General features: G+C 38.9%; 1 protein-coding gene across 3 annotated transcripts in view; it reads left to right on the forward strand.

Moving 5' to 3' along the window:
• LOC120594402 (immunoglobulin kappa light chain-like) overlaps positions 1–24,702 on the forward strand; it is a 73,587-nt gene that overhangs the window by 15,676 nt on the left and 33,209 nt on the right. Inside the window, exons 1-2 of one of the 3 annotated variants that reach the window (XM_039852394.1) lie at positions 16,781–16,893; positions 17,103–17,400. The exons of 1 other annotated variant lie outside the window; for it this stretch is intronic. In XM_039852394.1, the coding sequence (XP_039708328.1) occupies positions 16,845–16,893; positions 17,103–17,400 (347 nt within the window). In that variant the 5' untranslated portion in view covers positions 16,781–16,844. Of the gene's footprint in view, positions 1–16,780; positions 16,894–17,102; positions 17,401–24,702 lie in introns of those variants that run through there. One more of the 3 variants, XM_039852393.1, reaches the window with a different exon arrangement.

The following is a 24,702-nucleotide window of genomic DNA, read 5'->3' on the forward strand; positions in this document are numbered from 1 at the left end:
TATGAGAGAACAGAACAGAGATCTAAGAATAACGGAGTCAAGCAATCTAACAGACGCACAGTTTAAAACACTGGTTATAAAGATGCTCAATGTACTTAGGGGAAGAGTAGATGAACTCAGTGAGAACTTTAACAAAGAGATAAAAAAAAACCATAAAAATGGAAATGGAAATAATAAAAGGGAACCAGTCAGAAATTAAGAAACATTATCTGAGATGAGGAGTACATTAGAGGGAATCAACAGAGTGGATGAAGAAGAGGATCGAACCATTGATACAGAGAATGGGGAAGCCCAGGACACTCAATCAGAGCAGCAAGAAAAAAGAAGCCAAGATTCTGATAATAATTTAAGGAGCCTATGGGACAAAATTAAATGTAACGATATTTGTGTCATAAGGGTACCTGAAGGAAAAGAGAGAGAACAAAAAGTTGAAAACCTATTTAAAGAAATGGTGGAGAACTTCCCTAACTTGGTGAAGGAAATAGACATACAAGCCCGAGAAACTCAGAGAATCCCAAAGAAAATGAACTCCGAAAGGCCCACACCAAGACATATCATAATTAAAATGCCAAAGTTTAAATGCAACAAGAGAATCTTAAAAGCAGCAAGAGGAAAGCAGTTAGTTACCTACAAAGGAACACCCAGAAGACTGACAGCTGATTTCTCAAAAGAAACTATGCAAGACAGAAGGGCTTGGCACAAAATATTCAAAGTGATGAAAACGCAGGATCTACAACAAGAATGGATAACTAAATATTATCTCACAGTGACCTATGATCCTATTTGACCAAGTATTTTAAAACGTTTTGATATGCTTGACAAACTTCCCCAAATCCAAAATTAAATAGAAACATTTTAAAACTGAAAATAACTTTAAGATTTTTGGAAGAATTCCTGAAACATTTCAAAGGACATCTCTTTCTCTTTATAAAAGGGGGAAATTAAACTAATTAGACCATTTTGATATACAAAAATACATGGAAAGCATTGTCAAATAAGTAATAATAGTTATATTGTATATATATGCATGTTGTTGTTATTAAAATAAATGTTATAGAAATTGTATAATATTTCTAAAGATCTAAAATGTCCTAATATAATGTTTTCATTTACAATTCTAGTTATCTTCTTAAATTCTTTTGTGACATAAGAAAATTTCTTTGTTGACAGTATTATCTTTAACCATGGGCATTTTTAACCTTTTGTAATTTACAGAGAGTTGTTGTCTTACACTGATGTTTTTGCAAATATATTTTATCTTTAGAAAGATTCATGGAGAGGACTCTGACACTTACTTTAAAGTATAGGTTTCTGATAAACTTTCAGATCATACCATTGAATTGGGTAAAAATTTGCAGAAGTGATGGCTTCATAGGATTGCTAACAAAAGATCAAGATTTAAAAAAAATTAATCATATGGGACTAAATAAACTGATGAAGATAATTATAATTTTTATGACTTTTGCTTTAAATACAATGATTTTTAATCTTTCATTTTTGAGTTATAAAGAAACTTGTTTCTTATAGAATGCCTATGACTTAGAGCAATTTGGTAAATTACACTTTTTGTAAGTGAATTGAAACATTTATCTTTTTCTCCCTACCTGATGCCTCTAAAATTTGGAAATGCTTAGTAAGTGAGTATTCTTGTTTTCATGGCAATAAAGTTATTTGCATAAATTCAATAAGAATCTGTTTGCAACAGGATATAATTGGAAATATTAGTTATATTACCAAGGCTTTTACTGGAATGTCACATTTGTTGGAAATATTAGTTATATTACCAAGGTTTTTCACTGGAATGTCATGTTTGAGAAAGACATGCATAGTCTCAGAAATAACCAGACAACTTGAAGGAACAAATATTTACTTACAGAAGCTACCTTGGGAAAACCATCCTGGCGTCTTGCTTACCGGGTTCCCAGCAGCCTTGCCAGGTTCGATGACCTATGTATTTAGCTTTCTCTGCTTTTGACATGTAATTACTTAAAGGAGACAAAGAAATTAAATATCACAATTTATAACCAGGCAATTATATATACTGGAACATCTCCAGAAGAACTCTCCTTACCCAGATGGAAAAGACTCTATCAGGATGTCTTAACTAATCCATGTGTGACAACGGAGGATTTGAAATTAAAAATTACTAGGAAATAAAGCAGATGGCATCTGTTGCAGACAGCTAACCCAGGATTCCAAACCAGGTGTGTATAATCTACATCTCCATTTTTTTCTTTTTTCTTTTTTTTCTTACTTTAATTCTTTCCTATATCCCAAATGAGAGGCCAAACTCTCATTATAATACTTATTGTTTCCCTTTCTTTCTTTCTTTCTTTTTTTTTTCCTTTGATTTCTGCCTGGAAAAATAACTCAGTATTGGACATCATTTTTAAACCTACTTCACAGGTCAAAATGTGCAAGTGTTTGCACACACAATCATGGGTATTCATTCAATGCCTGGCTGTATTAACTCCAGTGAATGTGCCAGATTTGGAAAAAATACATTTTCTTTGAGCAGGCATTATAATGAATAAATACATAATTAGAAACTTATCAAAAGCCTTAGAGAAAATTGCTGAAACCTACCACAAAGCAATAGCCAGCCAAAGAAAGACATTTAGTTTCCTAGCTTGGATAGCTCTTAATAATAGAATTGCTTTAGATTATTTGCTTGTAACCCAAGGAGGAGTTTATGCCATAGCTAATTTTTCCTGTTGTCCCTGGATAAACACCTCACAACAAGTGGAGTTAGAGACCTCTAAGTTACTTAAACTAGTGAAATACTTAAGGGAACATTTGAGCTTTACTGCAGGATAGCTTAACTTTAAATTTTGTTGATATTTTTAATTGGCTTCCTTCAGGACCCAGAGTGTTCTTGTGTTCAGGTTTGCAAATTATACTGTTGATTATTATAAATCAAGTAACTCACACTATGTATCTCTCAATGCTGTTCTACTCTCAAAATGTCAAAATAATGGTCACTTAAAGGCTCAAAATCATTCGTCAGGCCTGTCCGCTGATAATGAGAACTGAACTTTACCTATGCCTAGGCCCTAATTCCTCAAACCTCCTTGTTACTCGAATGTGTCTTAAGATTCTCACAGAGCATGCTTGTTGAGCATGGCAGATATTGAGACTCACTCCTCTGAGGTACATGAAGAACTTGGAGCAGGCTATTGGCCACTCTCGCATTGCAATAGCATGATAAAACTAAAAGGTTTATCTTTGATACTTTCCCTATACTGGAGGATCTCAATAAAGAAAGGGGGAAATAAGAACAGAAACAAATAAAATGAAGTAAGCATTGTTAAGTGATTCACTTAAAGTGGAATCAGGAGGACACTGAGAAAGTGGGGCCTGTGCATGTTTTATATCTCATTTCTTAGAGCTGCTATTAAGCTCCTAACCTGTTCCTGAATTTAGCTCAAGGCTGAGCAGCAAACATCCTGGATGGATATTTGCTATATATCAGAATGAACACACATGGGCTTTCTGCCAAGTACTAGCTCGAGCAACCAGTTATGCATAGATTAGTGTAACTGCACCTGTGTCAGGGCCAATCATGAATTTTGAAAGGGAACATTTGTAATCTCACTAGAATGTCATGTTTGCCTTTATAAACCCCTGCCTCTTGTCTTTCCCTGGAACACATTTTAGGTTGCCACTAAAGCTTGCATCTCCTGGATTGCAATCCTGACTCCAAAGAAAAGCTTTTATTTTTTATTACAGCTTAAACTTATTATTATTTTTCATTAACACCCCCATAGAAAAAAGTGGCAATTCTCATAATAAAAACCCTTGTCATTTCCTTTCTCACTCGAGAAAGTACGTTGGTCTAAAATAACTATTTCTTTTATTTTATTAAAAGCTCTCTTGAGAAGGAGTCAAGATGGCAGACTAGGTAAAAGTAGAGTTTGTCTCCTCCCAGGTCTGCATTAAAATTACAACCAAAATCAATGTGGAGAATCACCTGAAGTCCAGCTAATCATAACATGTACGTCTGATAATATAAAGAAGGAGGCACATCAAAGCCAGTAAGAAGGGCAAAGTTGTGAATTGGGCTGAACCTGCACCCATGGGTGGTGGTGGAGCACCAGGAGGGAGAGTGAGGTTGCAGAGGCTCTCACAAAGGAGAGAGGAGTCCTAGCCCCATTTGGGGACACCCCAGCTCAGGGAAGAGGAGTTCCCTAAAACTCTGACTATAAAAATCAGAGGGATTCTGACCATCTGGACGAAACGGAAGGAGACTAAAATCCAAGACACCCCTTTAAATGGCTCACACGCAGGCTCTCTCACCCAGAGACACTCAACAGGGGCACTGGCTGTGAGTCAGAGGCTTGGGCAAGAATTATATGGAGAAAGACTGCATTCTGCTGGACCATCAGCCGCCGTTGCGCTTTAGTTAGGGCACCCCTATGAGGCATTCTACAGACCAGTGCCAGCTTGCCTGGGCAGATCTCTCCACCCACATGGCCAATTCTGCAGCTGCACTGGCCTGAGGACATTGGCCCGCCCTACCCAACCCACATATTGCCTGGAGGGGCTTGTCCTTGGGCGGCTGCCTCGCCCTGACCCTTTGCAGGACCAAATTCATCTCAAGCAGCAGACCCCAGCCAGCTCTGTGAGTGCATTTTGGGGACAGTTTCAGGCAGATCAGTGCTGTTAAGATGAACATGGGTGGATCATGGGGATCCATGGGCCAGCCCCAGATGGCAACTGGTCTTGCCATGATCTGTGCCTTTTGTGGGAACATACAAACAGACACAGAAGTTACAGCAAGATTGAGCCTATATTGGCCTGATGGTCCTTGTCGCCCTTAGATCCCACTTAACTCAGTCCACAAAGTGCTCCCACATGGTTGACAGGCAACCACCCCTGCACTGACCTTTTTCGGGATTGTGCATTCTGTATAGGCAACAGACCTTGGCTAGTGCAGTGAGCACATTTTGGAGAAATCAGTTGTGAGTAGACCACTGCTCTCTGCACGAGCTGCCATATCTCTTGGAGAGTTCGCAGGGGTCTGTAGGACTGCCCCAGATAGTGCTGGTCTCACTGTGATCCATGGCCACTGCAGGAATGTGCAGACACAGAAGTTGCAGCAAAACTGAAGCTATATTGGCCTGATGGCCCTTGACTCTCTGAGATCCTGCCGCATCCAATCCACAAAGTCCTTGCCGCCCATTGACAGGCAGCCATCCCTGCCCTCTTCCTATCTTGGGTTGCACATTCTGCACAGGCAACAGACCTCAATTAGGGAAGTGAGCAAATTTCAAGGAAAACAATGATAGGAAGATCGCTGTTGCCAGCATGAGATACAATATTGTTTGGGCAGATTGCAGGGGTTCATGGGCCCAACCCAGATGGCAGTAGGTCTTGCGGTAATATGTGACCTTTGTGTCATAGTCCCAGAGCTGGCAGCAAATCTGGTGCCGTATAAGCCTGACAGTCCCATTCTTCCCTGAGATGCCGCCTTACCTAACCCATAAATTACCTGTGACAAGCCTGCTCCCAAGCAATCTAGTCTCATCCTGTACTTCCCTTGGGTCACAAATTCAACAGTAAACAACAGCATTTAGTTTATATGGCCCACACAAAGCCCAGACATCTGGGAAAAGCTGTAGGTGGCAGGCCACAAATCCATGCCCATGAGCTTCATTAATTCTTGAACAGATCTTGGGTATTTGCAGGCCTGAGGTGGGCAGTGGTTGGCCTTGCTGCTCTCTGAAACTTGTACAGAGAGCTACAGAAGCAGAGCTGTCATGTAAACTGACATTGCAGTGGCAGGGGGAAATCTGTTCAATAGATCATGGTGATTCCCTAGGTCCACACACCACTCATTCTGGTGTATTACCCAGAATCTCTTCTAGTTGTGGAGTCTTAGAGGCAACTGACAGGCAGCCTTAGGCCTTGAGGAGCAGTGGTCCTTCTGTGAAATAGCCCCAGGCCCAGTACTGAGGGTAACTGGACTGCAGCCTATAGCGTTATTTCTTCCACTTACCTATAGATCAAGCTTATGCAAAACCCATCTGTGGATCACTTTGTAGCCATCACCAGGTAGCCCCGAATAATCAAAGACAGTAGCTGACTTGGGCCTACTGGAGAGCCCCTCCCAAGGGGCCACAAGACCAACAGACCCGGAGGCTAGCACTAGACCACAACAGAGCAACTCCTAATTGGTCTCATAAGCAATACACACAAAGACTGATATCAAAAAGTACACAAGCTTGCTAGAACAAATCTCACTCATTGGGGTCAATCTCCACGTAGCAGCTCATACCCTGTGGATGTAGCCAATTCTCAGTTAGTCAGCCTGAGAGTTAATCCCATCCACTGTACCAATAAAGGCTTAGCTACAACAGAAGATCACGCAGAACCCACACAAAGATCACACCCAGAACCCTGGCACAGGTGATCAGGAAGAGTGTGCAACTGGGCCACACAGGACATCTACCACATAAGGCTATTTGGTCAAGGCCAAGAGACAAAACAAATCTTCCTAACACATAGAAACAAATGCAGAGGGGCTAATAAAATGAGAAAACAAAGAAACATGCCACAAATGAAACAACAGGAGAAAACTTCAGAAAATAAACTAAATGAAGTGGAAGCAAGCAACCCAACAGAGATAGGGTTCTAAATAATGGTTATAAGGATATTTAATGAACTTAGGTGGAGAATGGATGAGCACAATGAGAACCTCAACAGAGAGACAGTAAGCATAAAAAAGACATAGAAACCATAAAAAAAGAACCAGACAGAAATGAGGAATACAATAACTGAAATGAAGAATACACTAGAAGGATTCAACAGTAGGTTGGACAAAGCAGAATGAGCAAACTGAAAGACAAGGTAGCAGAAAACGCACAATCAAAACAGAAAAAAAAATTAATTTAAAAAATGTGGATAGTTTAAGAGACCTCGGGGACAACATTAAGTGTAACAATATCTGCATCATAGGAGTACCAGAAAGAGAGCAAAGGAATATTTGAAGAAATAATGACAGAAAACTTCTTTAACCTGGCAAAGGAATTAGACATACAAGTTCAAGAAGCACAAAGAGTTCCAAATAAGAGGAATTCAAACAGACCCACACCAAAGCACATCATAATTAAAATTCCGAAGGTCAAAGACAAAGAGAGAACCTTAAAAGCAGCAAGAGAAAGGCAGCTAGTTACTTACAAGGGTATCCCCATGAGAACATCTCCTGATTTTTCAACGGAAACTTTTCAGATCAGAAGGAACTGGCAACAGATATTAAAAGCTATGAAAAACAAGAATCTATGACCATGAATACTCTACTGAGCAAGGCTTTTAATTAAAATAGAAGGTAAGATAAAGAGCTCCTGCAGGTTGCAGGAAAAGCCAGTGAATTCATTCAACAAGTTGGGTAATATAAGAAAGCCATTTTAGAAGAAACTCTTGTAAAAAAAAAAAAAAAAAAAAAAAAAAGGAGGAAAATAATAAATAAATAGGAATAATAAAATGGCAGTAACTATGTGCCCATCAACAATCTCATTTAAATGTAAATGAATTAAATGCTCCAATCAAAAGACATAAGGTAGCTGAATGAATAAGAAACAAGACCCATATATATGCTGTCTACAAGAGACTCATTTCAAATCAATTGACCCTCACAAACTAAAAGTAAAGGGATGGAAAAAGATATTTCATACAAATGGAAACAGAAAAAAAAAAAGCCGGGGTAGCAATACTTATATCAGATAAAATAGACTTTAAAACAAAGGCTATAATAAGAAACAAAGAAAGGCATTACATAATGATAAAGGGATCAATATATCAAGAGGACATAAACCTAGTAAACATATATGCACTCAACATAGGAGCACCTACATACATAAAGCAATTATTGACTGACATTAAAGAACAGATCAACAGTAATATACTCATAGTAGGATACTTTAACACCCCACTGACACCAAGGGACAGATCTTCCAGGCAAAGAATCAACAAAGAAACAATGGGTCTAAAAAACACACTAGACCAGAAGGATTTAATAGATATTGTCAGAGCATTTTACTCCAAAGCAGAAAAATATACATTCTTCTCAAATGCACATGGAACATTGTCCAGGGATAGACTACATGTTAGGCCACAAATCAAGTCTCAATAAATTTAAGAAAATTGAAATCATATCAATTGCCTTCTCTAATCACAACGGTATGAAACTAGAAACCAATTACAAGAAAAAAAACTGGAAAATACACAAACATATGAAGGCAAAAATAACATGATACTAAACAATGAATTAAAGGCCTGTTCTCAGAAAATTAGAAGTCATTGAAAAAAGGAATTGAAGAAGATATAAATGAATCGAAGCATATACCATGTTCATGGGTAGGGAGAATCAACATCATTAAAATGGCCATACTACACAAAGCAATCTATACATTCAATGCAATCCCTATCAAAATACCAGTGGAATTTTTCAGAGAGTTAGAACAAATAATCCTAAAATTCATAGGGAGCCACACAAAACCCCAAATAGCCACAGCAATCTTGAGAAAGAAGAACAAAGTTGGAGGTATCACACTACTCGATATCAAACTATACTACAAGTGTACAGTAATCAAAACAGCATGATACTGGCATAAAAATAGACACATTGATCAATGGAACAGAATAGAGATCCCAGAAATAAATCCAACCCTGCACACTCACTTAATATATGACAAAGGAGGTAAGAATATACAGTGGGGTAAAGATAGACTCTTCAATAAATGGCATTGAGAAAATTGGACAGAAACATGCAAAAAAGAAAAAAAGAAAATGGACCACCTTCTTACACCGTATACAAGAATAAACTCAAAATAGATTAAAGACTTAAATGTAAGACCTGAAACCATAAAACTTTTAGAAGAAAACATAGGCAGTAAACTCTCTGATATTGCTAACAGTAATTTCTTTTAGGATATACCTCCCCAGGCAAGGGAAACAAAATAAAAAATAAACAAATGGGACTACGTCAAAGTAAAATTTTTTGTACAGCAAAGGAAACTATCAACAAAACAAAAAGACAACTGACTGATTGCTTATGATACATCTGATAAGAGGTTAATACCCCAAATACATAAAGAACCCATACAACTCAACAACAAAAATAATCCAATTTAAAAAATGGGCAGAAGACCTGAACAAATACTTTTCCAAAGAGGAAATACAAATGGCTAATAGACATATGAAAAGATGCTCAAGGTCGCTAATCATCAGAGAAATGCAAATTAAAATCACAGTGAAATATTGTCTCACACCTGTCAGAATGGCTATCATCAATAAATCAAAGAACAACAAGCGTTGGTGAAAATGTGGAGAAAAGGGAACCATCCTACACTGTTGGTGGGATTGCAAATTGATATAGCCATTATGGAAAACAGTCTGGAGGTTCCCCCCACAAATTAAAAGTGGATCAACCTCTTGACTCAGCATTGCACTTCTAGGTATTTATCCAAAGAAAACCAAAACAGTAATTCGTAAAGATCTATGCACCCCTTACGTTAATGGCAGCACAATTTACAATAGCCAAGATATGGAAGCAACCTAAATACCCATCAACAGACAATTGGATAAAGAAGTTATGGTTCATATGTACAATGGAATATTACTCAGTCATAAAAAAAAAGAGAAATCCTATTATTTGCAAAGTCCCGGATAGACCTGAATGTTATTATGCTGAGTAAAATAAGTCAGAGAAAGTTAAGCACCATATGATTTCACTTATATGTGGAATCTAAGGAACAAAAAGAACAAACTGATTGAAATCAGACTCACAGTTTCTTTTTTTGCAACAGACAATCTGGTGACAGCCAGAGGGGAGGGGATGGGGGCACTGGGAGAAAGCAGTGAAGGGTTTTAAAGAAGTACAAACTAATAGTTGACAGGTCATGGGAATGGGGAGCATAGCATAGGGAATGCGGTCAGTAGTAATGTAATAGCTATGTGTAGAGCCAGAGGGAAGATAAAGTAATCAGGGGGATTGTTTCACACACTATATAAATGTCTAATTAAAGTATTGTATATTTGAAACTAATAATAAAATAAAATAATTTTTAAAAGGTCTCTCGTTCACCCTTCTTCCTATAAAAACCTTTCATTTCATGCAACCCCTCGGAGGAACCTTCTAGTTACTAGATAGAATGCTCCCCAATTCATGAATTGCTTAATAAAATCAATTAAATCTTTGAATTAACTCAGTTGGATTTTGATTTTTAACAGATGTGACTTTAGCATGTTATTACATATTGTTAGCATATGAAAAAGTAATTTCTTCCAATTGAAGATTAGGTAGAAGCTACTAAATCGCACAAGGTTTAGGAAAATGGCAAGTTCTTTCACACTTGCATTGAGTTCTGAAAGAAAATATATTCTGTGCAAATTTGTGGGAAAATGAGATCTTGCTTCTCGCTTTGACTTTTAACAGCAAATGTGAATAGCAGCTAGGCAGAGATGACCAGCTCTCAGTCATTCCCATAAAGAGTCATACTTGCATATTTTAAAAGCTGCTGCCTGAGGGTCAACCCTCCATTTGTATTACAAATGAAACTATAGACAATACTTTAATGAATGAGTATGACTGTACATCAGTAAATTTTATTTATAGACACTGAAATTTTAATTTCACATGATTTTCTCGTGTCATATATTAGTCTGTTTTTTATTTTTCTCAAACATTTAAATGAAAAAGCCATTATTAGTTTGCGAGTAGTACAAATCAGACAGTGAGCCTAATGAGGCCCAAGGGCCATAGTTTGACAATTCTTGATCTATAATATTGCTTTTCTGGCTAGGCTAACGCTATTTATGCTCTAAGCCATTGGTTAGACAGGAATTATGACTTTGTCTAAAAGAAAAGGGTATTGAGATTGAGAATGGGCACAATATTGGTACTGACTTATATCTGATAGGCTGTACATAGTTCTCCAGCTAGAATTCAGGTGCCCTTCTTCTAAATGTATTTTCCTGCTTCTGTAATAACACCATGAAGTACCTCTTTCTGTATTAAAGAGAGAACTTGAAGATACAGATGTCTGAAGGACTTCCTCTTATCCCATTTTCCTTCACTTAAATCCAGACTTCAATTGTATAAGCCTGTGGGGAGAATAGTGCTGAGCTGTAGTGAATATTTTCTATAACAAGAGGAAGACTCAACGCTTTGAGGATGATGTTTGCTCTATTCTACAGATTCACTGAGAGAAGAACTGTCCATGTATGGATGAACATCTTCATAAAGCCCCACTCCTTGTCACAGGATTTAGCAAGTGAGAAGGGTAACTAATTTGCAGCTCAACTAATTCCTCTTAACTGAGCACATGTTTGCAGTACCAAACTGCATAACAGAGCACCTCTGAGTTCCCACACTTTGCTTCTTAACAGTTATTTCTTGATTTTATCCCTACTGTTCAGAGACCTCAAATATCAGCACTGATCAAGACCTCTATTGAGGAATCAGCCTCAAACAAAAAGAAGGGAGAGATATGTTATCCTCATCATGACAGAGATTATATTCTATATTCAATTTTTCTAAGTGACTCTGTAGGTAAGTGATATATCAATAAAAACAGAGCAATGAGAATGGTAATGTTATGATTTCATTGAAAAAAAATACAGCTATAGGTATTTACTAATAGTAAGGTGTTACCTAATAATGGTGGTAGAAGTATCTGCTCTGCAGTGTTTATTCTTTTCCACAAACAATAGTGACTCTGTTGCATTAATAAGAATATCAATTCAGAAATAATGATAAAATTGGAAATTCCAGGAGTCAGGATTTTATTTTTTAATATATGGCATCATGTTTGGAAAGGATACATCTTATTGACTCAGTCTTCAGCACCCCTTTCTGCTTTTCTTTTTGGAAAGCTGTCACCATTATCTACAGAACCTGTCAGACAGTGATTAATAATAGAGGCTATAACATCATACAGTGGTGCCAAGAAAAAACAGGCTAAGCATCACATCTAGTATTACATTATATAGGTCAATTTTATGCCGGTCTGTGTTGTCTCCGTGGTACTGACTGTTAAAATAACTGTACCACAGGTTTTACCTTGTCAACCATAAACAAAAAGTCAACTAAGTATTCCATCAGCAAAAAGGATATATTCAGGAAAAGTAAGATTGCGATGTGAAACATGCAGCCATGGTAAGCTACCTGCAAGTCCCCAAGACAAAGAAAAAGGAGAAACTTCTTTTTTAAAGGGGAAGAGGAGGTTAAAAGGAGGGGCTATAACCATGGAGTTATTTTTGTAGGGTTTTCGTGAAGGATATAGGATATAAGAGCTTCAACTACAGGCCCTCTTGATTCCTGTCTTGGTTAAGGTCTCTGTCATTTAGTTTGACAAACTTCTCAATCGATAGTTTGGAAGCTAATAAAATTTTCAATTTTCAATGTCAACAGGTCAGTAAAGCAACATTTCCAGGGCCCTAGTCAGACTTATGACTCTCCCATTCTGTGACAACTCTAAGGAAGGGAGTCTTAATTTAGTCCCTTGGTTTCTAAACCTTTGTACAATTCATGGTTTTCAATATGAAAGAGAGCTAAGAAAATGACAAAGAAAACACTGTCTTTGATGGTGACACAGTTTTGGTCATTCATTAAACTTCTTTTTAACTATTCAGAACAAGTTGATTCTAAAAGTTATATGGAAATTTAGTAGGCAAAAAAAAAGTAAAGGCAAGATTTAAGAAGAACAAAGTTATAGAACTACAATAGCCAGAGTGAGTAAAAATATTTTTCCTATTCTTTGATATAGTTTTTTTTAATGCAAGCTGCATTGTAGTATAGAATAAAAATATTTCTGTGTTGTATATATTGGCTTTACAAATATGGTTTGAATCATCACATGAGCTGTTTCTTTCAGATTAGATCATGCAGAGAATATTTTTAAATAAAAGTGACTTAATTTTGACATTAAAAGGTAAGGCAACAAAAATAACACACAGACCAATGTCATTTCTAAATATCAATGCATAAACAATAAATAAAATATTAAAGTTTTCTTCCACTTATGAAAACATTGTGACAAGATATAGTAAATTGCAAGAATATTAGAAATTTGCAAGAATGGAAAAATATTTAGGGAAGGAAGAAATTTTTCTCTACCCTTCTAGGTTCTTCTGGCTATCTAAGAATTAAATTGACATAGGCAAATCAATGGTAGAAAATCAATTTTTAATATGTATGCATGGGGAATTCATATAAGCATGAAAATTGCAAAGATAATAAGGTAAATGAGGTATATATGTCATTCTGGACTAAGGAGAAGATAGAAAGAATCTGAAGCTTTAAAGGAAAGTAAGGCAATTCACAGGTGGTAAGAAGATAATGTTTAGTAATCAAATGTTTGCTAGGCCATCTAGTGACAAAGGGCCACAGAGAGGACTTTAGTCAAATGGGTCTTACTAGGTTCCTCTTGTCTACCACATCTCGTTTATATTACATTATGGTTATCCAAGGTAATAATTTTTCCTGGAAAAGGCCTTCTGTCTTAAATTCTTTCAGCCAGTTTGGGGGAAGATCAAAAGACCTTCCCAAGACTCTTATTTCTTAAAAATAAAATAATACTTATTCCAAAGAGACATTTCTTTTTAGGGTGGCAAATTTTGCTTCCCTATAAATACTTTGAACTTAGAAAATCTATATAAATAAAATGGAGTTTCTTTCCATTTGCTTGATACTGTATCATACTGAAGTGGTTAGTACAGCATTGGCAATTGTGCAGTAAATCCTTGGGAAGGGTTGAGGGCAAGATAGCCCCTGTCACATAGACAAAATTCACCTGCAGGAATACTTCAGAATGCTGTTTTTTCCTGCTAAAGGAACTGAGAGCAAGGAGAAGTTTTTTTGATTTTCTGAAGTCAAGTGTTGGTTGTGCAGTGTGGTGTAATTGAAACTCATCTTAAAAGTTGTGGCTGCTGAAAAAGAATGAAACTAGACTGTTGTCTATCACCACACACCATTAACTCAAAATAGATTAAGGACCTGAATATAAAACCTGAGACAATAAAATGCATAGAAGAAAACATAGCAACTAAACTCAAAGACCTTGGACTTAAAGAGAATTTTATGAATTTGACCTCAAAAGCAAGGGAAGTAAAAGCTAAAATAAATGAATGGGACTACATCAAACTAAAAAGCTTCTTCTCAGCAAAAGAAATCGTCAACAAAGTAAAGAGACAACCATCCTAATGGGAAAATATATTTGTAAGCAACACCCCTGATAAGAGCCTAACATACAAAATATACAAAGAACTCATACTACTCAATAACAACAACAAAAACAAATGATCCAATCAAAAAATGAGCAGAGGACCTGAACAGACTCTTCTCCCTAGAGGACATACAAATGGCCAACAAGTATTTGAAAAGATGCTCAACATCACTAGCTATTAGGAAAATGCAAATCAAAACCACAATGAGATACCATCTCACACCTGTTAGCATAGCTATAGTCAACAGGACAAGTAATAACAAATGCTGGAGAGGATGCGGAGAAAAAGGAACCCTCATACACTGCTGGTGGGACTGCAAATTGGTACAGCCACTATGGAAAACAGTATGGAGGTTCCTCAAAAAACTAAGAATTGATCTACCATATGATCCAGTAATCCTTCTACTGGATATTTACCCCAAAGACATGAAAACTCATATTCGAAAAGATATTTGCACACCGATGTTCATAGCAGCATTATTCACAGTGGCCAGGACATGGAACAACCGAAGTGTCCAATGATAGATGACTGGATAAAGAAGCTGTGGTACATATATACAATGGACTGTTACTCAGCCATAAGAAGAGATGAAATACTGCCATTTGCAACAACATGGATGGACCTCGAGATAATTTGCTAAGCGAAATAAGCCAGACAGAAAAAGTTGAAAATCACATGATATCACTTACCTACAAGCAACAAATGAGCAGAACAAACAGACTCATGGACATGGACAATAGACTAGTGGTTACCAGAGGGAAGGGGGAAGTGGGGAGGGGAGAGAAAAAAAAGTTGTAGTTGGACTTCAGGGAAATGGACACCAACCTTCTGAGTGACTACATAGGAGCAAATGAACATCCCAAGAAACTGTCACTGACAGAGGAGACATGAGGTTCTATGGATATTTTATATAAGGAAAAATTGTAAAAACAAACCCTTCTTCCTCTCCCTGCCCCTGCAAAAAAAAAAATCCCACAGATTTTACAATGTAAAACTCAAATAAAAAATTATAAGATCTAGTACTCAAAGTTGAAGGTGATTTACGATCAAGATGCCTCCCACATGGACTGCTTTCTAAGATCAGCTATGGAGCATTGTAAATTTAACTATGGTGATGATAATACCCAGATTCAGAATAAAACATTTTTGATCATATTGATAGATATGTCAATGGAGCACAAGAGTCAGAGTCTGCTTTGGCTAGAAATACATGGCAAAGATTTATTCAAGGGCCTTAGGGATTTGCAAACTAGAAACACAACTAAGCAATACCCAGAGTGTTCTTAAGAAGAATGTAAAGGCAGGTATTCTCAGAGTAAAAACTACAATCTTGAGAAAAACAATGAATCCTGCATTTTTAACTCACAGAATGACTCAGGATGGTAATCTTCCAGATGTCCAGTGGTCTGGGTAATGGATGCCAAGTGGTCTAGATAATGAAACATTATTTCTTAAACATGACAAGTGGTTGTCTATAAGAGATTATACATTTCTAGCACATAAAAATTATTTCTTCAGCCCTTCAGAGGTTTATCTATAAAATTTAGATACATCCAGGCACTGCCACACAACTGAAATTTCAAAAGTTTAAGTTCCTAGGCTATTTAAATGAAGAATAGAATTGTTTCCTCATGTCTCAGCCTACTTGATTTTAATAATTTAGCAGCTTTACCATAGTGTCTTCATTTCATTTTTTCCCTCGTTTCCTCAGATGATATAAAGCTATATGATGAAATTTTACATATGTGACTATTTTTCAATTAAGAAAATTATTTGTTTATTATATACTAGGAATAGAGTCAGAATACAGGGTGACTATATGACTTTTCACCCAAACTGAATCATTTTTAATACTAATAATGACAACTCTGGAACTGTATCAGGTAAAAAAAGACCTAGTAACTCTCAGATATAACAATTCCATCAGAGAAAATTAAAGAGAGAAATGAGAAAAAGCTAATATAGAAAATGAGAAAATTTTAACATTTAAAATAATAAATTTCCAAAATAAAAATAATACTGGCCATGAAAATATACTTCAATAAGCTGTGAGCCTTTTCTACTGCACAGTGCCCAAATAGGAACTGCATACATTTACTCCAAAGGCTTTAGCTACACACCCCTGCCCCCACCATGTTTCATAACATCTACTCTAAGTGACATAGCAAGATAAAACCTATATTTTACACCTTTCTCTAGGGCATGATATTTTACATAATTTCCAGAAATAATTATGTGTTCATATTAAATTTTAAGTCTTGGAGAGTCATCTAACTTCTTGTCTTGTTCTTAGAAAGAAAATCCTGTTCTTATTACAAGCTCTTAGGCCCTGAAGACAAATAAGGACCATAAAATACAGAGGAGGTTTTATTTTACAAACATTGGAGAAAAGCTCCTCTGGGGCTGAATCCAAAGTTACTCCTGATGTGAACACCCAAGAGGAACTGAGACCTACAGAGATACTGGCTCTGCAGCTGCAAGCCCATACCAGACCAATCCCTCACTGATTTGCATGTTTTCCCCAGAGTACATTTCTGCTCTTCAGAATTCTCATTAAAAAGCCTGCTCAGTGATTCTAAGAAGGTGGAGGGAAGCCTCAGGCACTACCTGGATTGAACATGGGTGTCTTGATTCAACTCTTCTGCCTTCTGTTGTTCTGGCTCCCAGGTGAGGAAGGGCCCACAGGAATATCCCTGAGATGATGGAAATTCTTTCTTCCTAACTAACTGTAAGGTCTTCCAGAGTCTTTGTGGATCTCTTCTCAGAGACCCAAGTGCTTTCAAGATGGGGAACAAGGGCAGCTAGAATCTCCTGGGAGGAAAATGGAACAAGATCTAGTTAACAATGGTGACTTTTGTGTTTTGCTTCCTTTTCAGCTTCCAATGGGAACACCATGTTGACCCAGTCTCCAAACCTCCTTTCTGTGTCTCTAAGAGAGAGTGCCTCCATCATTTGCACAGCCAATCAGAGCGTTAGTGATTACCTAACGTGGTATCAGCAGAAACCAGGCCAGGCCCCTAAAATTCTCATCTATGATGCTGATAACCTATATTCTGGTGTCTCAAATAGGTTTAGTGGAATTCAGTCTGGGACAAAATTTATTCTCACAATCAGCAAGATAGAGCCTGATGATGCTGCCAGTTATTACTGCCAGCAGGGTTATACAGTTCCTGTCACAGTATTACAGCCCTGAACATAAATCATCCTCCCAGGCTGATTGTGTGGTGAGGGTAGGTGTTTCCAGCAGCTGCAGTTTCCCTTGTGGTCTTTTTATTTGTGCAGGATCTATTTGGGAAGAGTCTGCAGGGTTCATATAAAAATTACAGTTGCAATAGTTAGTATTGTCAAACATTTTATTATATTCATATTGATAGATCCTGAAATGGTATTGTGGTTCAAGTTTACATTTCCCTGATGATTAGTGATGTTGAGTAACTTCTCATATATTTATATTTCATTAGCTATTTAGATATCTTCTTTCATGAAAAGTTCTTGTTCAAACTATATTTTGGTTTTTTTGAAGAGTTCCTTATATATATTTTTTCTCAATCAAAAAGTTAAAAAAAAAATTTCAACTAGAGTTGACATTTAATGTTATATTAGTTTCAGTTGTAGAACATAGTGGTTACACATTTATACAATTTACGAAATGATCCCCCTGATAAGTCTAGTACCCACCTGGTACCATATACATAGTTATTGCAATATTATTGACTACTCCCTATGCTGTACTTCATATTCCCATGACTATTTTTAACTGCTAATTTGTATTTCTTAATCCTTTCACTTTTTTTTTTTAACCTGGCCTACAAAATCCTTCCAACTGGCAATCATCAGTTTGTTCTCTGCATCTATGAGTTTATTCATTTTTCAGATTCCACATATAAGTGAAATCATATGGTATTTGTCTTTCTCAGTATAACCTATTTTACTCAGCATAATACCCTCTAGGTCCATCCATGTTGTTGCAAATGGTAAGATTTTATTCTTTCTCATGGATGAATAATATTCTATTTTATATATGTACCACATCTTCTTTATCCATTTGTCTTTTGTTTGGAGAATTTAGTTCATTTACATTAAAAGTAATTATTGATAGCTATGTAGTTATTGCAATTTTATTAATTGTTTTCTTATGGTTTTTGTAGTTCTCTGTTTCTTTTTTATTCTCTTACTCTCTTCTCGTGTGTGTTGGTGACTTTCTGTAGTATTGTGTTTGAATTGCTTTCTGTTTATTTCTTGTAGATTTTGGGTTTGTGGTTACCATGTTCTTATATACCAAACTATGTTTATGTCAGTCTATTTTAAATTGATGGTTGCTTAGGATCAAACACATTCTAAACTCAACCCCTCCACATTTGTGTTTTTGTCATTATTTTTTACTTTTTTGAAGGCGGTGTGTCTGTATGTATCACTTAATTTACTATTGTAATTGCACATGATTTTCTTACTTTTGTCTTTGAATCTTTTTACTGGCTTTACTGTTGGTTGATCTACCATTATTATTATGTGTTTGCCTTCATCAATAAAAAAATTTGCCATATTTTCTTATTCATATTTTTATTTTTTTTCTTATTCTTAAAGGAGTCATTTCTCATAATATGTGTTTCTCATAATATGGATTTGGTGGTGATGAACTCCTTTAGCTTTTTCCTGTCTGGAAAGCTCTTAATCTCTCCTTCAGTTCTAAATGATAGCCTTGTAGGGTAGAATAATCTTGATTATAGGTCCTTGCTTTTCATCACTTGGAATATTTCATACCAATCTTTTCTGGCCAGCAAAGTTTCTGTTGAGAAATCAGCTGACAATCTTATGGAAGCTCCCTTGTAGATAACTAACTACTTTTCTCTTGCTGTTTCTAATATTTTCTCTTTGTCTTTAACCATTGGCATTTTAATTGTGATGTGTCTTGGTGTGGGCCTCTTTGGGTTTATCTCATTTGGGACTTTCTTCTCTTCCTGGATTTGTATATCTAATTCCTTCACCAGATTAGGAAAGTTTTCAGTAATTATTTCCTCAAATAGATTTTTAATTCCTCTCTTCACCTGCTAGCACTTGAATGATGTGAATGTTGTTATGCTTGATGTTGTCCCAGAGGTCCTTTAAACTATCTTCATTTTAAAAATTCTTTTCTCATTTTGCTGTTACAAATGAGTGTTTTCTACTACCTTGTCTTCCAAATCTCTGATTCAGTCCTCTGTTTCACATAATCTGATATTGATTTTATCTAATGTATTCTTCATTTCAGTTATTGTATTCTTCATTTCTGGCTGTTTTTTTTTTTTTTTATGTTTATCTCTTTGTTGAAGTTCTCACTGAGATAACCTATTCTTTTTCCTAAATTAATTGAGCATCCTTATAACCATTGTTTTGAACTCTGCATCTAGTATATATATTGCTTACATCCATTTTATTGGTTTCTTTTTTCCAGAGTTTTGTTCCGCTCTTTTCATTTGGAAATTCCATATTTGTCTCTTTATTTTGCTGCTCAGTCAGGTTATATGTGTTATGTAAATTCAAGTTGGTATACTTCTCTAGTACTGACAAAAATGGCTTTATGTGTGGGAAACCCGGTGGGGCTCCAGTGGTGCAGTCTTCCTCCTCTTTACCTAAGCTGGGAAGCTCCACATGGTGTCCTTGTGTGGCTTTGTGTGCTCTCCTGTCAGTGTTGAGCTTTGACTGCTGTTGTTGGCACATCAATGAGTGGGATTAACCCTAAAAGCTGACCGGGGACTTGACTGGCTGTAACTACAGCAGAGCAAGTTGTGTAAGGATTACTGACACCACAGAGCAGGATTCATTTAGCAGGGCTCTGTGCCTGAGGAGTCCAACCTTGGGTGGCTATTTGTCAGGCACACTCGGTGGTGGTGCTCTGGTGTGGTCTGTGCCAGCCACTGGGCATGTTGGTTCTGGGGCCTCTGGGGAGGGCCTCTAGTGCATGGCCAAGGTCAGCCTGTCACAGGTTCAAGCTGGGAGCCAAAACTAAGAACAAAGAATCTTGTGACTAGGCGAGGCCTTATCTGCATCCTGCATCTTGTTAGCCCCCTAGCAGTCAGCTCAGCCCAGAGTTACAGTTCCCTCCTTCACTCCCACTCCCTCTAACCCTTACCACTCCTCACCCCACCAGCTAAGAACCAATGCGCCTGTGACAGATACTCTCCCGCCCAGCTAGCCCTGCCCTCCTTTGTTAGCCCTGTATAAATACTCTTGCTGCTGAATAAAATTTTGAGGCTTGATCAGAATACTGTCTTGCCTCCATTCTTTTCTCCCGCCCATGTTTTCTTCAAGGTACGGTCCTCCTCGGGTTCTACGCAATAACTAGGTCCTGCGGGTCGGGACAAGTGGCGCCCAACGTGGGGCTCGAGGCACGGACCTTCACCGGACAGCGTTAAGTTAAAGGAGTGCACTCGAATTAGGTGCCTTCCCGGCGACTGCGACCCCCAGACGTCGGAATGGCGGGTAAGTCATTGCTGTCCCATTCTTAACATGGGCCATTCAATCTCCAGAGAGGAGACCTTTATCAAAGAGATAAAGAAGTCGTTAAGGGAGAGAGGAATTCGGGTTAAGAAAAAGGATTTAGTTAGTTTCTTTTGTTTTGTCGATGAAAAATGTCCATGGTTCATTCTTAGTGGTCCAGATATTCATCCATTGAGTTGACAGAAGGTAGGAAAAGATTTAAATAAGCTCTTACAGAGTGAAGGGCCAGATGCGGTCCCCGTAAGTTGTTTTAGTTATTGGGGACTCATCCGAGATATAATTGAAGGGGCCGAAACTGATAATAATAAGAGACAATTATTATCCGTGGCTGCTGAGACGCTTAAACAGCTATCCCGTCCCCCTTCCGTTAAAGGTGGGGCCGCCTCTTCCCCCTGTCCTTCCGTCATCGTGGACATGGAGCCTGCGCCTCCGTCTGGAGGCCCTTATTCTCAAATATACCCCATAATCCCAAAGCCCGGTCCTGAGCCCCTTGACCCCGGGGACGCAGCCATCTTAGAAGATGAGGCTGCCAAATATCATGAACCTGATTGGCCTTCATCTATTACCTTTTTTGCTGCGGAAAGACCTTCCGCACGTCCCCCTCCCTATAACTCAACGTTTACTCCGAAACTCCATGTCCCTCAGGCGATTCTCGATCCCTTTCTAGAAGCTAAAAAACAATTACAACATCAAATTCAAAGTTTCAGAGGCGTTTTTGCATTACAGAGTGAATTAGCTAATTTACAATTAGAAGTCTCTGCTTTACAGAATTCTATTTCCTTGGGGTCTCAGCCTAGGCCCTCTAAGGGACCCCGGGCCAAACCTCTTGCTTTCCCTATTCTGACTCGATCAGGTACCAGACCCTCACAGGACCCAGATACAACTCAAGAGGCATCTAATGACGCCCAAGAGGCCACCAGGTCCAGGACCCCTAATGATCCAGCTTATGACGATGTAGCTAACTCTGAGGAAGAAGGGGAAGGTCCACCCAATGATTCTGAGAGTGAGGGAGATTACCAGGACCCTTTGCCTACTGTAAAAAGGATAAAATTGAAAACTGTCAAAGATTTACATAGTGCTATAAAAAACTATGGGCTTACAGCCCCTTTTACCCTGTCCATACTTGAAAGTCTGCCCGGCGACGGCTACTTGCTGCCGGGAGAATGGACAAGGGTGGCCCAATCTGTGCTTAGTAGGGGAGAATTTTTAACCTGGAAAGCTGAGTTTCTTGATAGGGGAGAAACCCAGGCAATACACAATCAAAAAAATCCCCGGTCCCCCATGGCCGCTTGGACGGCTGATAAAATATGCGGAAGAGGGGACTTTGCCTCTGAGCGTAAACAACGCGGTCTATCCGCCGGGATCCTTAGCCAAACGGCTGCCGCCGCTATTGGGGCTTGGAGAGCTATCCCTCCGAAAAATTCGGTTACCCTTAAAGCCCCCCCGCCACATAATGGCCCCCTACAGATGCCTTCCTTCCTCGCTCCAGTAATAGACCAACCCCCCAACCCTAACCCAGTTTTCCCCCGACAAGCGAAGGTCTCTTTAACTCAGGAGGTCTCCTCCTTAAAAGATATCTTAGAACAAAAACGGGAACATTTAAAACTTATGAAGAAACTTCGCGCTCTTGAGGCTGAACTCGCCTCTTTTAATCCACCCCCTCCCACGCTAGTTAATAAGTCTCTTACACCAAAGACTCCTGTTAGTCCTCCCATTCCTCAGGGTCCTACAAACCATCCTAAATCTACTAGGGAGTCATTGACTAACCTTATTCAACACACTTTCCTTACTTTAAATCACTCTAGCCCGAACCTAACAAAATCCTGTTGTTATGGTGTCAGCCCTCCCTTTTATGAAGGCATTGCTGTCTCAGGTAATTTTACTGTTTCCAACAACCATAATCAATGTCGCTGGGCTCAACAGGGGTCGGCAAGACTGACTCTCCAATCTGTTTCAGGACAGGGAACCTGCTTAGGTAAGGTTCCTGTTGCACATCAGCATCTATGCACCCAAACTACCAATAGCCTTAATGATAACCAATATATTATCCCCCCGAACAATACATGGTGGGCCTGCAGTGATGGACTCACCCCGTGTGTATATAGTACCCACCTAAAGAACAATACAACTCAGTTTTGTGTGATTGTACAGCTTATCCCTCGCTTGACTTATTATGATGAAGCTCAGTTTGCACAAGCCTGGGACCCTAAAGATGATCCTAGTCTGCTTAGACCCAAACGCGAACCAATCACGGCTGTGACCCTAGCGGTCCTTTTGGGTGTTGGTGCGGCAGGGACAGGGATGGGAATAACCTCTCTCGTTCTCTCCAACAAGTACTACTCAGACCTTCGAATGTCCATCGATGAAGATCTCGAGCGCCTCGAAACTGCCATCTCCCACCTACAACAGTCATTGTCCTCCTTAGCGGAGGTTGTCCTCCAAAACCGCAGAGGCCTAGATCTTTTGCTTTTACAACAGGGGGGCCTCTGCACTGCCCTAAAAGAAGAATGTTGCTTCTATATGGATCACTCTGGAGTCATCAAAGACTCCATGAGTAAGGTCAGAGAAGGCCTTGAAAAACGCCGCAAACAAAGAGAATCCGAACAAAGCTGGTTTGCTCATTGGTTTGCCACATCCCCTTGGTTGACCACACTCTTGCCCTCTATCTTAGGCCCTTTCCTAGGCTTTCTTTTGGTCCTATCTTTTGGTCCTTGGGCTTTCCGCAAACTTACCACGTTTGTTAAGAGCCAAATAGAAAGTTTTTATGCAAAACCCCTTCAAGTTCATTACCATTGCCTGGCATTGTCTGAAGCAGGATTCGATGTATGTAATGATGCATACACTGATGCTGGCCCCTTCCCTACGGGGACGACATAATGTACGGAGGTATGTCTACCCTTAGGGGTATGGGCACCGAGATGGGTGCAGTAGCAAAGCTATTGCAAGGGAAGGTCATAATAAAAAGGACCCCCTCTGTATTTCCCTGTGAATACACCTGGTTTGCATAGAGGTTGGTACCAAAAATCAATTCTAATGGCTCTGCCTCTCCTCCCCAAAAGGTACCAAGAGCCATTACTAGTGGGCCCACATAGCCCACGGGAGGAACCAGGTCAATGTTCCCCCACTCGGTAAAAGCCCACCTTTCTTAAACAGAAAGGGAGGAGATGTTGGGAGCCAAAACTAAGAACAAAGAATCTTGTGACTAGGCGAGGCCTTATCTGCATCCTGCATCTTGTTAGCCCCCTAGCAGTCAGCTCAGCCCAGAGTTACAGTTCCCTCCTTCACTCCCACTCCCTCTAACCCTTACCACTCCTCACCCCACCAGCTAAGAACCAATGCGCCTGTGACAGATACTCTCCCGCCCAGCTAGCCCTGCCCCCCTTTGTTAGCCCTGTATAAATACTCTTGCTGCTGAATAAAATTTTGAGGCTTGATCAGAACACTGTCTTGCCTCCATTCTTTTCTCCCGCCCATGTTTTCTTCAAGGTACGGTCCTCCTCGGGTTCTACGCAATAACTAGGTCCTGCGGGTCGGGACATGTGTCTATCCCAGGGCCACCTGGTGCAAACTACATAGTGATCTGAAGTTGGTAGCTGTCTATGCTGGGCTTGGAGGCACCTGTGAGTGGTTACACTGCGAATCAAGGTTGGCTACCACAAGTGCTGTGCTTGGGGTTGCTAAGCAAGAGGTACAGGACATGCTGAGCCAGCTGCTGCTTATTTGAGGTTTGTGGACATTTTAGAGACTTTAGAAAATTCAGCAGCATTGGCCCAGGTTAGCCCCTTGTATAGATTAGCCTCTGAAACAGTTTTGGGTAGGGCCCAATAATTGGGTGAGGCAGGGTCTCAAAATATCACCAGAGTAGGGTGAAAGCAGTGTTAGCCAGGTTAATGAAGACTCAGATTTGGGGAAGTACTCAACGAAAGAATAATGGCTTTTGCTGGCACCTTGTCCCAGAGAAAGCTGCCCTTCTGGCCCTCGTACTGAAGCTAGACAATT

This window comes from Pteropus medius, unplaced genomic scaffold (genome assembly GCF_902729225.1).
Source record: "Pteropus medius unplaced genomic scaffold, Ma_sr-lr_union100, whole genome shotgun sequence".
Taxonomy (NCBI): Eukaryota; Metazoa; Chordata; class Mammalia; order Chiroptera; family Pteropodidae; genus Pteropus; species Pteropus medius.